Source organism: Colobus angolensis, unplaced genomic scaffold (genome assembly GCF_000951035.1).
Source record: "Colobus angolensis palliatus isolate OR3802 unplaced genomic scaffold, Cang.pa_1.0 Scaffold214, whole genome shotgun sequence".
NCBI lineage: Eukaryota > Metazoa > Chordata > Mammalia > Primates > Cercopithecidae > Colobus > Colobus angolensis.
The window spans coordinates 6,408,036-6,424,603 of record NW_012115311.1 but is presented as its reverse complement, the minus strand read 5'-3'; the positions used below and the strand labels follow the sequence as shown (position 1 = coordinate 6,424,603).

Below are 16,568 nucleotides of genomic sequence, written 5' to 3'. Positions count from 1 at the left end.
CATGTTTCTCACAGAAAACCAAACAAGGTAAAGAAGGTTACAATGTTCTACAATTGTAAAGTAATATGTAAACGCAGCATATAATTATCATAAAACAATCAATTATTTATAATACCTACTAGAAGCAGAAACAATCATAATAACCTAAATTATTATATTTTCCTTGTGATTAGGCACGGAAGAAGATGTAGTAAAGTCAAAGAAAACATTCAGAAGTCAAGCAATAGTGAACCAGAATGCAGAGACAGAACTTATGCTAGAAGGAGACGATGATGCAGTCAGTCTACTACAGGAGAAAGAAATCGACAACCTTGCAGGTAAATTTTAAAATACGTTTTTCCTATTTGTTGTAAATAAACACAAAGCTACTGAATTCAAAATCTGTCTCCTAGTAAATGAATGAGTGCCAATGGTTGTAACAATGCTCAGTCACATGAATGTTAAAAAGTTACTTTATCTCACTTCTAATATTGAAGACAAGACCCTAAAGTAATGTGTATGTTACTGGCGATAAATGAATATCATCAAATTTCTAGGTAATGAAGAGCAACTTTTTATATAGAAGAAATAATAATAGTATCAGTTACTCACATCTGAGTGTCTGTATTATAATTGGGAAGTGGGATAGGATGACAAGTTCTTTGATTTACATGTATCTCCAACATTCTTAAGAGCCAATAGGTCCTTCACCCAGGTGCCAATTGAATTTGCCATTTCCTCCCATTTGTCACTCTAAAGAATGTCTCTCTCCACTCCTGTTTTGTTCTGTAGCCTCACATTGCTAAGCCACCAGCAGATATTCTTTCCCCTATTGCCTCAGTTTTATCTTGTCGTGATATATGTCTGAGATCAATTCTGGATGTGATTCTACAGTGACCAGATGGGGTATGGATATCTTAGCATATTCACCCATAACCTTTTTTGGGTTTTAAGCCACTTTGAGAATCTGATGAAAGCAAATGTCTTCATGAAGAGGCACATACAGTTCTGTACACAATGTCATAGTGATCACTGACCCCTGAAAACCAGTCCATGCAGTTATATCCCCAACCTCACCTTAAAAACTCCTGCTTCAGAGTCTCAAAAAGTAGCTGAGTCTTAGTTCTATACTTGCAGCCCACACAGGGTTGAGGTGGCAGGTGGCAATAGAGAGGTGGACTTATATTTATAATTCTTGACACAAAATCACTCTTGTGGCAAGGAACTGAAAATTGTCTGGCTTTATGAAAGTCTCTAGTGATTTATTTCTACTGGTTGAAAGAGTTCTCTTTTCATCTTCTAAGAGAAGATGTTACTGTTAATTGTAAACTGGAGATAGCACATTATTCTCCCTCTTCTAGATTAAGAAAGAAAATATTTAATAAGTTTACTCTAATGCTAGTTCCTAGATATTTCTATATTATTAACATTCCTGTATTATAAAAACTATTTTTTTCTATTTAAATGTACTCTTAATGTTTGCCTCAAATTCTTAAGTAAATGTTCAAGTTTTGGTTTTGTTGTTTTTTTTTTTTGAGACAGAGTCTCACTCTGTCGCCCAGGCTGGAGTGCAGTGGCCGGATCTCAGCTCACTGCAAGCTCCGCCTCCTGGGTTCACACCATTCTCCTGCCTCAGCCTCCCAAGTAGCAGGGACTACAGGCGCCCGCCACCTCGCCCGGCTAATTTTTTTGGTTTTTTAGTAGAGACGGGGCTTCACCTGTGTTAGCCAGGATGGTCTCGATCTCCTGACCTCGTGATCTGCCCGTCTCAGCCTCCCAAAGTGCTGGGATTACAGGCTTGAGCCACCGTGCCCGGCAAGGTTTTGTTGTTTTCGTGGTTTGTGTTAGTAGCTCAGAGAGTTTTATCTGAGGCCATTTGGAAATTTAAGCTAATGAAGGTCATTGATTCTGTTTGCCCACAGATGTGTTTTCTTTTCTGCTGGTCTCATTCTTCATCTTAAAGAACATAGAAAATTCACAAATGTCATTTCTGACCCTTTTATGTGTTGTCTTTCCTATTCATATATGCTAGCAGAGATGTTTAATAATTGTACAGTTCAGATTGACTCCCTGGTCCTTTGTTCCTACTGAAGATAATTAATTAGTTAATACAGATTTGCATAGTCCCTTGAAATTTATTGTAAGACTGCCCAGTAATGCCAGTAGCACAATTCAACGAAGACTAATAACCTTTTTATATTTCTCTTCTTTAATGGTAGCTAATTATTAATATTAATTTATGTTTATAAGAAAAAAGCCCCCCAAAAAGTTAAGTTCAAACACCTAAAGAACAGTGAAAATATGCTTGAAATAAACTTTTTAAAATAAAATTATATGGCTTCTGACCAATTCACTGAATCAAGACTCCTCTAATTTCTTTTAACGGATTTGTCATTGAGCACACCTGTTCCTATCTGTAATCTACCTGGTCCTAACTCATACTCTTCTAGCAGGATCCTTGTGTGTTTCAGCTGTCCTAAAGTATAGATCCTCTGCCTACTCTGTAGAGTTCATTTTAAAAACAGCAGTCCACAAATATACTCTGAACCTTGAATGCAGTGGAAAAGAAGTAGGGGATGGATGTTTTATGAAGGGCCACAGAAATATTCTGCATATTTTATAAGAATAGATTCATTTTGTAAATACTGAAGCCTATTAATTGAGACTAACATAATAGTTACAAGGTTACATAAAATTCACTTTTAGAACTTTATTACAAGCCAGAATTCTTAAGTTTAAGAAATCAGCTATTGGTTAAAGATGCAGTTACATCAATACATAACTGTTTTTGCCCTAAGAAATTATTGTCCAAATCATGGTTGTCTCTGTTGCAGAAATTAAAATCGGAGTGAGACATTAATAATAATGTCTGTCTTACTCATAACATGTCATTCTAAGTAGCCTGACAGAGCTACACTGCCTAAAGAAAATGTCACCCTTACAGGAGACTTAAATCCAAATTAAAACCCAGGCCGGGCACAGTGGCTCACGCCTTTATTCCCAGCACTTTGGGAGGCCAACCTGGGCGGATCACAGGGTCAGGAGATCGAGACCATCCTGGCTAACACGGTGAAACCCCGTCTCTACTAAAAATACAAGAAACTAGCCGGGCGTGGTGGCGGGCGCCTGTAGTCCCAGCTACTTGGGAGGCTGAGGCAGGAAAATGGCATGAATCCGGGAGGTGGAGCTTGCAGTGAGCAGAGATCATGCCACTGCACTCCAACCTGGGCAACAGAGCGAAACTCCATCTCAAAATAAATAAATAAACATAAAATTAAAAAATACAAACCCAGGAAATCCTAAAATCTGTATATAACATTAATATAATCTCATATTTATTTGCTATCTCAGAAATACATAAAGTAAAAAGTGCCTATTTCAGTCTCTGAGATAAAAATTACAGGTTTATCTTTTCATGACAACTTAATGAAATGGCTTGCATATTATTAGTATAAGAAATGTACTTTCACAAATATAAAAGTAATTACAGTTCTTAGATTTTTAGAATACATATGAAAGAATACATCATTTTTATAATTGTAAAGGTAAACCTAAATCTGCTGATTAACATACTACATTTTCCCGTTATTTACAAAACTCTGTTGTGTTGACATAGGCATACAGATAAGCAGATATGCATTATAATTTGCCAATATGTAATACTAAGGTAAATTCAAATAGAAGAAAGTATGCTAATTAATACAGAAAACTTAGAGAAAAGTACTAATTTAGTTAAGATTAATTCTTTTCTTTTTTTAATTCAAAAGGTAGGATCAATTTCTGTTTATTTAAAAAAAAAAAAAAGAGAGAGAGAAAGAAGAATAGCTGGCATGAAGTACTAGGAGCCAGACATCAAAACCAGCTTTTTTCTGTATATAAATGATGCTGCTATTATAGATTTAACATTTTCTGTGAAAGGAAAGTCTGTATTTTCTGCCTGTTGAGAACTGTTTAATAGCAGTTACTCTTGAGTACATTTACATTTTCCTGTTTTTAAAACTGTTTTCCTTATAGCTGAAAATATTGACAAATGGATATGGTGAGCTTTTCTAAATAAAAAAGAGTTAGGCCTAGGGTTAGGATAGGTGTTCAGACAGATTTGTGGGCAGTAACCCACTTAATCTAAACAACAACCCAATAAGGTAGAAATGATTACCACCAATTTTAGAAATAAAAATAAACAGGTCAAGAGATTAAGTAACTTGCATTAAGTTAAGAAGTACGCAAAATAATGTATTTCCTTACAAATGCATAGTATATGGTTTAAACTAAAATATACCAAATAGTACATTTGAATATGTGTGTGTGAGTGTGTGTTTAGGTATGTATCATTAAAGATTCTTCTAAAATGATGTAAAAATGACATCTTCTGTTTATAATCAATTTTTACACTGGTTCCATTACATTGGAAGTATATGAATATGTATAATAATTCGTTTTAGTTTTGCTTATAGATAGTCTATGTGTGGTCCAAATCAATCTGGTAAGTTAAAAACAATATGATAAATAGACTGCTTTTAGTACAATTTTACTTAAATGTTGACCTTTTCTTATGTTTTCTCCATTTTGTTTGGAGTTTTCTAGTTATAATAAAGACAAAATGTTCCACAAAATTCTATAGCTTTAAATGTCGTACAATTTTCTGTTTCACTTTTAGTTCCCTTTCTTCCCAAGCTGTTCATCTCAAGAGGCAAGTTAAATGTGTGTGACTACTAATTACCCAATTTATTATGTATTACTGTAGCAAATGGCTAATATGATTATAATATAGAAGTATGCCAATCAATAAAGTAATTATTATATTAATAAAACCTAACTTAATTTACTTTAATTGCATTTTTAGTTTGTAGTGATTCACCAAAGTGAATTAGTACCTAAATCCTGTATGTGACTAAAGATTTCAATTTACTTTTTTACTGAAAACATTGAAATTGGTATAATTCAATGAATTTTAATATAAAATCTTGATTACGTATTTTAATTTGAACGTTAGCAAGTTGTAAGTTGTTTCTTCAAATAACTATTGAGTAACTGAAATTCAAGATAAACTCAAATTTATATAAATTGATAAGTGAAGGATTTAATTAAATTGAAAAAATGACATCCCACCAATGAAATGTATTTCATTTCTTTTAGAATGGTAGTTCTGTCACATATGCTGAGTGACAATAGAAATATTTTACATAATGAAATTGGAATTTATATAGGTTCCTTATTGTTTCTTCCGAAAGTTAGTAATTTTACTAAGTTAGGGAATTCTGAGTTAATGATAATGATGGTTCTTTATGCTTTATGATCAGTTCTGTAAATTGTAATAGTTTTATTTTTTGTTTGCGTATATAGATGCTGTTAGTAATAGCAACATATATATATATATTGTTATTAGGTGATACATATATATATATATATATAGGCCCAAACTAATGTCCAGACTTTTCACCTGAAATATCCTTCCTATTTCTCTGTTCCACTCCCTCTCCCATCTCCTCCTGTTAAACACCCTACCCATTTTTAAGACCCATTTAAAACACTGATGAAATATTCACTGGCCAATCATATCATCTCCATAATATTTTTATTAGCATTTTTTTGGAAGTAGCATTATTGAGATATAATTCACATATCATATAATTGACCCTTTTACATTGTACAATTTAGTGATTTTTTAGTATATTCATTCACAGGGTTATACAACTGTTACCAAAATCAATTTTAAAATATTTCATCACTCCAGATAGAAACCTTGTTACCATTTGCCTTTCTTCACCAACTTTCCTGTTCCCTCCTTTGCAGTCCTGGACAACCACTAATATACTTTCTGTCTCTGTAGATTTGCTTATTCTAGACATTTTATACAAATGGAATCATAGTCTTTAATGTCTGCCTTCTTTCACTTAGCATGGTGTCATCAAGCCCTTTCCATATTTTGTCATGTAGTCCTTTTTTTTTGAGGTGGAGTCTCACTCTGTTGCCTAGGCTGGAGTACAGTGGCACATGATCTTGACACACTGCAAGCTCCGCCTCCTGGGTTCACGGCATTCTCCTGTCTCAGCCTCCTGAGAAGCTGGGACTACAGGCACCTGCCACAATGCCCAGCTAATTTTTTTGTATTTTTAGTAGAGATAGGTTTTCACCATGTTAGCTGGATGGTGTCAATCTCCTGACACCGTGATCCACCTGCCTCAGCCTCCCAGAGTGCTGGGATCACAGGCATGAGCCACCATACCTGGCCGCATGTAGTCCTTCTTATGGCACTTATTCCATTGTCTGGATACACCACATTTTATATATCAGTTCATTAGTTGATGGACATTCAAGTTGTTTCCACCTTTTCACTACTATGAATAATTCTGCTGTAAACATTTTACAAGATTTTATGTGGACATATGTTTTCATCTATCTTAGGTATATTCATAGGAAGGGAATTGGTGGGTCAAATAATAACTCCATGTTTAACTTTTAGACTATTTACCAAAGAGGCTACACCGTTCTGAATTCTCATCAGTGGCATGTGAGGGTTTCGATTTCTCCGTATCCTCCCCAAGACATGTTATTATCTGTCTTACTTTATTATAGCCACCCCACAACATATTGATTGTATCATTCTTAAGGCACATACCACATAAAGCCTTGCATTGTACATGTTCTTCCATGTTTTCTCTGTCCTTGTAGACTAGAACCCTTAAAGACAGCATTCATATACTGTGTAGCTTTGAACTGTGAAGAAATCTCCTAACACAACTATTTGCCCTCAAAGGTTCCCACTTAAAAATATTATGTAGATAATTATTGAATTCATTTATATCAAAAAACAAAAGACAAACCAAAACTTATGAGCTGTTGAAATAAATATTTGGGGGCTCAAATTATCAGACTGTCTGTTCATACTAACTGAATTATTCAAATAATTTCAATAGCTCATAATAAGTTTTGTTTTGTCTTTTGTTTTTTGGTATAAGTTAATTATACCAAAAGCTGAATTTCAATTCAGCCATCACTTGAATTTTCCAGGATAGGAACACCTAAAGTTAAGCTAATCTTTATTGCATTTCCGCTTCTGGTAAATGTGTCATTTTAACTAAATGTTTCTGTAAGTTCCAATTTATAACGTCAAAATACCACAAGTACTGTTACTGTAAAAAAAAAAATTTAGCAAATAGAAAAGGTGTTCTATATCCAATGGATTGTAATGCTACTTTGATTTTTTTTTAAAGTAATTAGTACAGGGAGATAGCAACACAGGGAAGAAGTATTCAAATGTTAGAGTTGGATTTATTTTTAATTTGTGTTTTTCATAATGGTAGGTTTATATTTCTTTACACACACACATATACACACACCAAGAATCCAAAATTCAGAAAAGTAATTATGTAAATTAAGAATGAGAAAATACGGAAGTAAGGAGATCTATTAAAAGGCTCTCTGAAGTGCCAGTCATCTCCTTCACGACCCACTTTGTTGCTCATGACAGTTCCCAGTTGTACCTTCCCTGATTTTTAGAGGGCAATATATTTTCAAGCTGTTTTTCTTCTTGTAAACTGGGTTAGGTTTTATACATATTCTATAGCTGTTGTTCTACTTGATCAAAACAAAATCAGGTATCCAGTGGTGAAAACAGGGCTGGCAGGTGGAAGAGGGGGCATTATGTAGAATTTTTCTTAAGGCTGACCATTTCTACCTCCCTAAATGTCTTTTTGACTACATTCACTTGCCCATTTACTTACCCATTAACATCTTTTGAATATCTACTAAATATATAGAACATTGGTACTCAGATTGTGATAGAAAAAAAGGTCCTCAAGAGAATTAGCTCTGCTACCACTACCTCTGGGTAACTCAAATAACCAGGAAGTTATGGCAGATAATGTATCTTCCCTAAGAAATTAAAGTAGACAGTTGAAATGATCAGCTTGACAGTTAGACCTTCAGTGTCCTAACTTCGAATATCTAGATACCAGAGGCAAAGTTGTTTATATGTAAATTGAATGTTTCCTGCAAACTGAGCTAGAAAGGAGAATAAAACAAAAATATACAGCATGTGAGAAGAAAGAACTCAAAATTCTGGGAAAACGTAATTAAAATAAACTATAGAATTCTGAAAGCTCAGAGTTTGTCTAAGAATATGTTCTTTAAAAAAGACTAAGAGTCTAAGCCAGTAGCACAGAAAATTTTGTTGTAACTGTTGACTGGAATACGTACTGTGGGAGAGAGCATGTTCGGTGCAGATAGACTCAAATTCGTTTGCTTAAGCCTAACTCTGTGCATTGCAGTGCTGATATGGTGAATGTAACATTCTGTCTCCAACAAAACTAGTATTTTTTAAAGGTTCCTCCATATTTATTTTTATTTCATTTTAGTTACAGAATCTAACTAGAAGTTATTCAACCTGATACTTGTATTTAGGGGGGAAATATCTCTTAAACATTCTGAATTCTCTAAAATGCGTTTTGCTCAGGATTTTCCCCTTAATTTTTAAACCCATGTGTATTTCAAGGGAAATTTAATCCATATGTCCCTGACTCACTCACACTTAACTCATCAAAATGTTGTTTAGTGAAAGCTATTTGATGTTGAAAAAGCCTTATGAGTCTTTTTTCTCTCTTTGAATGAGGAAGTTGCTTTCCCAGTCATAAATAGTATACCCAAAGGATTCACATTCAGCTTCAAACATAGAATTCACAATGCTCTTAGAGACAACATTAATACATGCCTATTTTTTATAAAAGCTAAAGTATTTAAATTTCTAACTTAATTTTTAAATCAGTTAAGGTGTTATAAAAATAAATAAAAGCTTCATCTTGAATATTGAGCCTCTTTGCCTCTTTTCATTATTTTCAAAAAGTCTACAGGTCCTTTTAGAGTGTGCAAACATTTTACTGTAATCCATATTTCTTTTATTTCCATAAACGTATGTTCCCCTTCAACCATGATTCTGTCATCTATGAAACACTATAAGGCACTCTTTATTGTAACAACATCCCTGATAACCAAACTGTGTAAATTAAAAATATAATAAAAAGACACAATTCAACCATGCTTATTAGACATTATCTTAGTTCATTTTCTGTTGTTTATAAAAGGATACCTGAAACTGGATAATTTATAAGAAAAGAAACTTATTTTATATAGTCATGGAGACTGAAGAGTGCAAGGTCAAGGGGCTGCATGTGGTGCGGGCCTTCTTGCTGGTAGGGACTCTCTGCAGAGTCCTGAGGCCACACCTGGCATCACGTTAGGGTTATCACGTGTGAGGGGCCGAGGGAACTCACATGCTATCTCAGGTCTCTGTTTTTTTTCTTATAAAGTCAACGAGTTCTACTCCCATGATAACCTATTAATTCATTAATCCACAAAAGGATTAATTCACTCATGAGGACAGGGTCATAATGACCCAGTCACCTCTTAAAGGCACCACTTCTCAATACTGCCACATTGAGGGTTCAATTTCAACCTGGGTTTTGGAGGGGACAAACAAACATATTTACACAATAGTAGACATCAACCATAAATCATATATAATTTGCATTTTTTGTTAATTTTAAGAATAAAAGCCACCCTTTTTATGGTCAGGTGTTTCACAAACCGTACTCATAAGATCTGTTCTTTCTTAATACAGTGTAATAGTTGAAACCCATTTTGATTTCCTACTTTTTTCTCTGTATGGAGAATTTATCATAAACTAATTCCTCTACAAATTTATAGTCATACTCTCTACCAATCTGGAGAATAGGGCAATAAATAACTAACTTACCAGGAGACCATATTTTTCTATATGGAGGTGACTAAGTTTTCATCATTGTTTTAAGCATGTGAATGAAGATATTGATCACCTACTGAGAAAATATATGGGTCATCTTGTTAGATCACATTTGAGGGAAAATGCGAGATAACAAGACAATTTTCCTAGTACCGAATTACGGATGTTAGCAACTTGGAGAGCAGGAAGAGTGAGCTCTTCATTACCTTGTCACTGCCATACCTAAGTGTGTCCTGGTCCTCTCTCTGAAAGACTTTGCCACTTACTCAAACGTAAGTTTAAAAAGTGATTTTGCCACTACAGTTAGAGCAGTGCTACACAGAAGGATCAATAAGTCTTTCTGCATACTGAAAATATTTTATTTAATTAGTTTATTTCCATGACTTGATGTTGCAGAGCCAGAATAGCAGCTATAGAAATACTTAAACAATTAGCCCTAAGGACAAGTATTTACATGGCAATTAATTTACAAATAGTTATTCTAGTAGAATATGTTCTACCAGTTCAAGTCATCAGTCCAATAAAAACAAGTCAATAGTTTTCTCTTAGAATAGAAGATTAGAATAGAAAATGTCAAGAATCACACAAAATAAGGACAAGACCTGGAAGGACCTGTTGGACCCTTATTCTCTGATGCCAGATCCAAACTTCACTCAGGTGAATGTGGTTATCCCACCAAAACAAATACAAGTATTGAATGTCAACTCTATGTAAGACATAATGGTGAGTTCTTGGAGTAAAAAGATACATATGATCAAAATTCTGCCCTCCAGGAAGTTATAGAGGAGAAGAGATAATGAAAAAAAAATAGTTAACCTAAATATAGAAAGGAAACCATTACAACACAAAAAATGGTCCTAGAATAACATAGATTCTGGAAAGCCTTTATTAGAATGGGTATTTCCTTTCTTGAGTCTTGAAAAATAAGTTAAACATTTAGAATTATTTAGAGAGTTGTTGCAGAAGGCGGGAAACGTATGCTAAAAGATTAACTTCTTTGTGAAACTACAGTAGTTCTAAATTAGGTAAAATGCATGAGGCAGGGAGTCTCTGAAGCTGAAACTGACAAGCTCAGGGAGGGAACTTTATGTGCCATAAGGAACCTTGATTTTATCCTGAAGGCCACAGTGAGACTGTGAAAGATTTTAAGCATGATAGTGATGATTTTTTTAAAAAAAAAATCACTCTGGCCCTTGTGTAGAATATGTTTTTAGGATGCCCAGACTTGACATAAGAGCTTGACAGGAGGCTCTTTTCCAAAGCAGCAGTGATGAGAGCCTCAAGTAAATTGACGGCAGGCAGGAAAGGGGAGAATGGGACAGCTACCAAAAAAAAAAAAAAAAAAATTAGAAGGTAATTTGTGGAAGTCTGTAATAACTGACCAGTGCAGGGAGTAAGAATGAGGGGAATCAGGCCTGAGAGGAGAGGTGGTTTAGAAGCTATTAACTGTGTGTGGGAGTGTGCAGATGCAAGGTCTTCTGTGGGTGGGAGATGAAGATGCTTGATCTGTTGGGCCTCCAAAATTTTCAAAAGAATAGAAGTTTGAAATTTGAGAGCCAAGGTGGGCATGGAGTTCATAATGGAAACCAGTAAGATCACCTAAGGGAAGTGAGAAAATAAAGAGAGAAGTAGTAGGCCAAAATCACATGCCCTGTGGCACAAGGTTTAAAGGGCAGCCAATGAAGGAGAACCCGTAATAGGATACCAAGCAGGAAGTAAAGTGGTAAGAGAAAAGGAAAGACTCCTATGCTTAGGAGTCAGGAACTCTGGCTCAGCACTTTTCAAACTAATGTTCCTTGTAACACAGGTCTTTTGAAAGATGCTAATGAGAAAAAAGAAACTCTATAGTTAAATGTGTTTGGAAAATTATGAGTTTAAAAATAAGTTGCAGGCCAGGTGCGGTGACTCATGCCTATAATCCCAGCACTTTTGGAGGGTGAGGCGGGAGGATAGCTTGAGCTCAGGAGTTCCAGACCAGCCTGGGCAACATGGCGAAACCCCATCTCTACGAAAATATTTAAAAAATTAGCCGGGTATGGTGGTGCGAGTCTGTGGTCCCAGGTACTCAGGAGGCTGAGGTGGGAAGATCCCTTGAGCCTGGGAGGCAGAGGTTACCGTGAGATGGCACCACTACACTCCAGCCTGGGCAACACAGTGAGACTCCGTCACAAAAAAAACAAACAAGAAAAAGTTGCAGAATTTTTAAATTGATGGACTTTTTCACACTTTTAACTTACTAATTAATGAGTATTTCCCAAATAGCTTGGCCTAAGTAGAGGTTGGACTGAAATTAAAGGAGAGAGTAGGAGTGAGGAACTAAGAGATGGAAACTGATACCTAGAGCTTAACAAAGAAGGGAAGAACGGATATAGAAATAAGAGAGCAGAGGCGGCAGGGGAGGGTAGGACTAGTAGCGCAGATAGACAGGGCAACTACCTCAAACAAGAGGAAAGATACATTTCCAGAAACTGCTGAAAAACAATTTAGGATAAATGCAGACAGAGAAAGTAACTAGCTCAAACAAGAGGAAAGATGTATTTCCAGAAACTGCTGAAAAACAGGGATAAATGCAGATGCAGAGAAATCTTTAGATAGAGGAAGACAACTGAAAAAATTTAATTTTTCTTGAAAATATGAATTATTCATTTATCATATAATCAGGATGAACAAATGTATAGGTGAACTTTTTTAGAAAAAAAAATCCGTATATTTATCCATCTTCTCAGGAGAATGTGTGACCCAGAAAAAGGGTAAAACCCACTGCTCTGCATTATTATTTCTGAGCTCTAATCTTTGATTCCTTAACCTACGAAGTCTGACATTCAAGGATATGTATGATTTTTCAGTTTCATCTCACACTGCTTTCCCTTACACACCCTAATCTCTGGCCAGACTTACTTACTGCTCATTTACGCCTGCAACAGTGTATTTGTCCAAACTATTCCCCTTGCTCACAATGCTCTCCAAGACCCCGACCTGTCCAAATTCTACCTATCCATCACACCTCACTACAGATAACACTGCCGTCATTCTATTCCAACTGCTCACTCCCCCACCAAAACTAGGCTGGAAATCATGATTGTTCTGTGAATGTCTAGAATTTTTTTCTGTCCCTTTCTTGGGACATATATAACAACATATGGAGGCAACATATATAACAAATACCCTGACTTTGGAATCAGATCACCAGATTTGAATCCTATCTCTCATTTACTAGTTGTATGACCTCTAAATCACTCCAACCCTCAGTCTAATTTTCTTATGTGTAAAATGGAGATGATAGCAGTGCTATCACACAGGAATGTTAATAGAAATAAATCACGTAAAGTACTTTACACAATTATTAGTTTAACCCTTTCTTCCTTATGTCATAATTATTTTGTGTATTCTTTACCTTATAAGCTCTTTGTGGGTAAAATTTATGTCTTATAAACCACTGTATTCTCTCCTTATATGCAAAAACAATACACTACTCATTAAGTAATTTTTGTTGACTACATGAATGAATGAATGAATGAATGAATGCTGAGTTAAATATGCCTCTACATATTTAATTACAAAGAGAGAGCAAAGTATACACTAGGAAAAATACGATAGTCATAAAATTTTGCCATTTAAAACCATAATAGTACACATGTAATATAGCTAGAATGATCAATTAAATTATAACTCTCGTTGGTTTTCAGTATATTTTTAAATTTATGTTTTCTCTAAAACACAGTTATCTTTTATATTTATAAAGAAAAATTTGAAATCAATTTCAGAAAAACATAAAATATGTAATATATTTATTTCAGTGAGCTTTTACTATGACATATAAATGCAACACTGGTATATATCATTTTCTATATTCAATCCACAAATATAGATTGCATACTATATGACAGATACGTGATAGGTGGACAAGATAATAAACCCTGTCTTCAATTAGCTTGTGCCAAATAGTTTGAGAAACAGACTTGTAAACACATATATTTAATATATTATAAGTGCCATAAAGATATGGCCAGGAAACTATGGAAATATAAAGGCAAGCTACTTAATCCAACCTGGGGGTGCAGAGATTTAAATCATATCCTCTGGTTTATTCACTCATCTAGTCTAGTAGAAATTTACTCTTCCCGACCATTAAATGATATCCCAGTGCCATAAAAGAGTCAATACTCTTCCAGAAGGTGAAAAATATATTCCATATGTTGAACTAAATGTAATATAACTAGAAACGGAAATCTCAGCTGGCTCACTTATTAAATCAAAAGGCAGAGCAAATTTTCACACTGAACAATAAAACTATCACTGTTGTTTAGTACTTTTTGTACTGGAAAATAACTCGGTGCTATTTTACCTGTAGTGTATATGCTTTGTAAGCTTTTTCTTCTAGGAAATCACTCACTGCCTTTGCAGAAAATGCAGCAATTTTTTTTTTTTTTTTGATTCCTTGTGACAAAGAATTACCTGCTCTACAAATAAATTGGTAAACATAAATGGTAGGTTAAAGTTAGAGCATACCAGAGTCTTTCTCAGTACTTTTTAAAAATATGTATTATAAATACATTAAGGTGGGATTTTAGATAATAGCGTAAAAATAGATGATCTACCGTGATGAACAAATAATATGCTAAATTGCAGTATTCAGTTGTTCATATAAGAGGGCTCCATTCCTTCCATGTCTGTTTTAGACTATGCTAAGTTGAGTTTTTCAGATGTAGGTTTATTCTAATCTCAAAACACCTCATTTGTGTTCTTTGTCATCTGTCTCATTTTATACAATAATAATCTAAGGAAATTATGATCTGTGGGGATAATCGGTCATTGTTCATCTTAGTGTGAAGGATAGATAATGCTCAAGAAGTCACCTAGGATCATCAAGAGGCCAATTCCTGAAAACAGTGAGCTTTTGTGTAAACTTTGAGTTTATCGAATATTTATAATGGATAGTTTAGGGGAGGGTCTGTTGTGTCTTTGTGAATATGCGGGGGAGGAAGTAGTACTGAAGTTTAAATTCATAACCCTTGAGGCATAGTATTCTATGAGTTGTTAAAATATTTTTATTTTATTCAAGCAAAAACATTCTGCAACTATTTCCATGCAAAAAAAAGTTCAGGGCTGGAGTGCAGTGTCACTGTCATAGCTCCCTACAGCCTCGACTTCCAGGGCTCGAGGGATCCTCCCGCCTCAGCCTCCTAAGTAGATAGCTCGATAGGCATGTGCTACCAAACCCAGCTAATTTTTTTTTAAATTTTTTGTAGAGATGAGATCTCGCTAATTGCCCAGGCTGGTCTCAATCTCCTGGCCTCTCATCCTCCCACCTTAGCCTGTCAAAGTGCTGGGATTACAGGTGTGAGCCACCATGCCCAGCCCTAAAAAAAAAAAAAAAAATTGAAAATTTCAAAATATCATTACTTTGAAATTTTATCTGGACAACTATCAATATTCTCTGTATATAAATAAAGCAGTCACTATCTAGAGACTTTGCTACTATGATTTTTTTTTTTTTTTTTTTTTTTATTCTTAAGACACTTCAATCACCTGAAACCCAGAGAACCATCCTGGATATCTAAAATTTGGAAATCTAAAATTTGTTGCAGTATTTTTTCTAGAACTTGCCCCTCCCTCGGGCACATACACAAATACCTCCATTTTCATAATGCCCAAAGCTTTCCTAGGATTCCAAAACTATTACAACTTTATTATATTCTTCAGTAATTTGTTTTGAGATTAAAACATCTTATTCTTTTATTTCTGTGGGGGAGAATGTTTTGGGGAAATTGACTGTACCATACTTAAAAATAATGAGTCTATGGCCGGGTGCAGTGGCTCAGACCTGTAATCCCAGCAATTTGGGAGGCCAAGGTGGGTGGATCACGAGGTCACGAGTTCAAGACCAGCCTGGCCAACTTGGTGAAACCTCGTCTCTACTAAAAATACAAAACTTAGCTGGGCATGGTGGCATGCACCTGTAATCCCAGCTCCCTGGGGGGCTGAGACAGGAGAGTCACTTAAACCAGGAGGCAGAGGTTGCATTGAGCCGAGATCGCGCCACTGCACTCCAGCCTGGGCGACAGAGCAAGACTCCATCTCAAAAAAAAAAGAGTCCAAAGCAGTGATAGGTATCTTAGATTTGTTCAGTCACTCATGCTATGAATTACTTCCCTAGAAAGTATACCACATTATAAAAATAATTATAAAAGTTTACTCCCTCCTTATATTTTTGTCCTAATTTCTTTGGAATAATATTATTTTACAGTGAACATAAAGAATTTCAGATTAATTTTAGTTCTTCTAAATAACACCAGGATTTTAAGTTTAATAATTCTACTAAGATTAGTCAATTTTTTATTATCCCAAAATAACAAGGTTTCACAGGTTCTAAAATCAAATTGAGCATGTAGTTTCCAAGTAATTGAGGATGAAGAAAATCCATATAGCTAATACAACTTTTAACAATATTAAACTAAGGTTAGGAAATATTCAAGCAATTCTAAAATACATTATAATTTTATGTACCCTAAATATAGTTTACCAATTAAGTCATCAAATAATTCTAGCAATTCCAGTTTTAATTAAACTGCAACTCTTTTTCCATGCATAGTCTTTGCTGTGCTTTACATTGAAAGTTGTAAAGAAGCTTATCATTATTAGGAAATTTAATAGCCATCGTTGCCTTTTAATCACTAGAATGTATTTTACCCCCTCCTGAGAATGATTAATTTACCTTCCCATCCCCCGCCCCCCCCCCCCCCCCAAAAATGATTAATCCCTGCAGTTGAGAAAAAGAAAAAGCAGCCTCTGACCTCTGGGAACTGGCCTGCCTATATCTAGGCCTCATTCT

The 16,568-nt window shown here is 35.0% G+C and overlaps 1 protein-coding gene across 2 annotated transcripts in view; it reads left to right on the top strand.

Annotated features, from left to right (window-relative positions):
- The window catches only part of NBEA (neurobeachin), a 763,072-nt gene that overhangs the window by 526,776 nt on the left and 219,728 nt on the right, over positions 1-16,568 (top strand). For both annotated transcript variants that reach the window (XM_011943032.1, XM_011943033.1), the window contains one exon: positions 174-317. In XM_011943032.1, the coding sequence (XP_011798422.1) occupies positions 174-317 (144 nt within the window). The remainder of the gene's footprint in view (positions 1-173; positions 318-16,568) is intronic.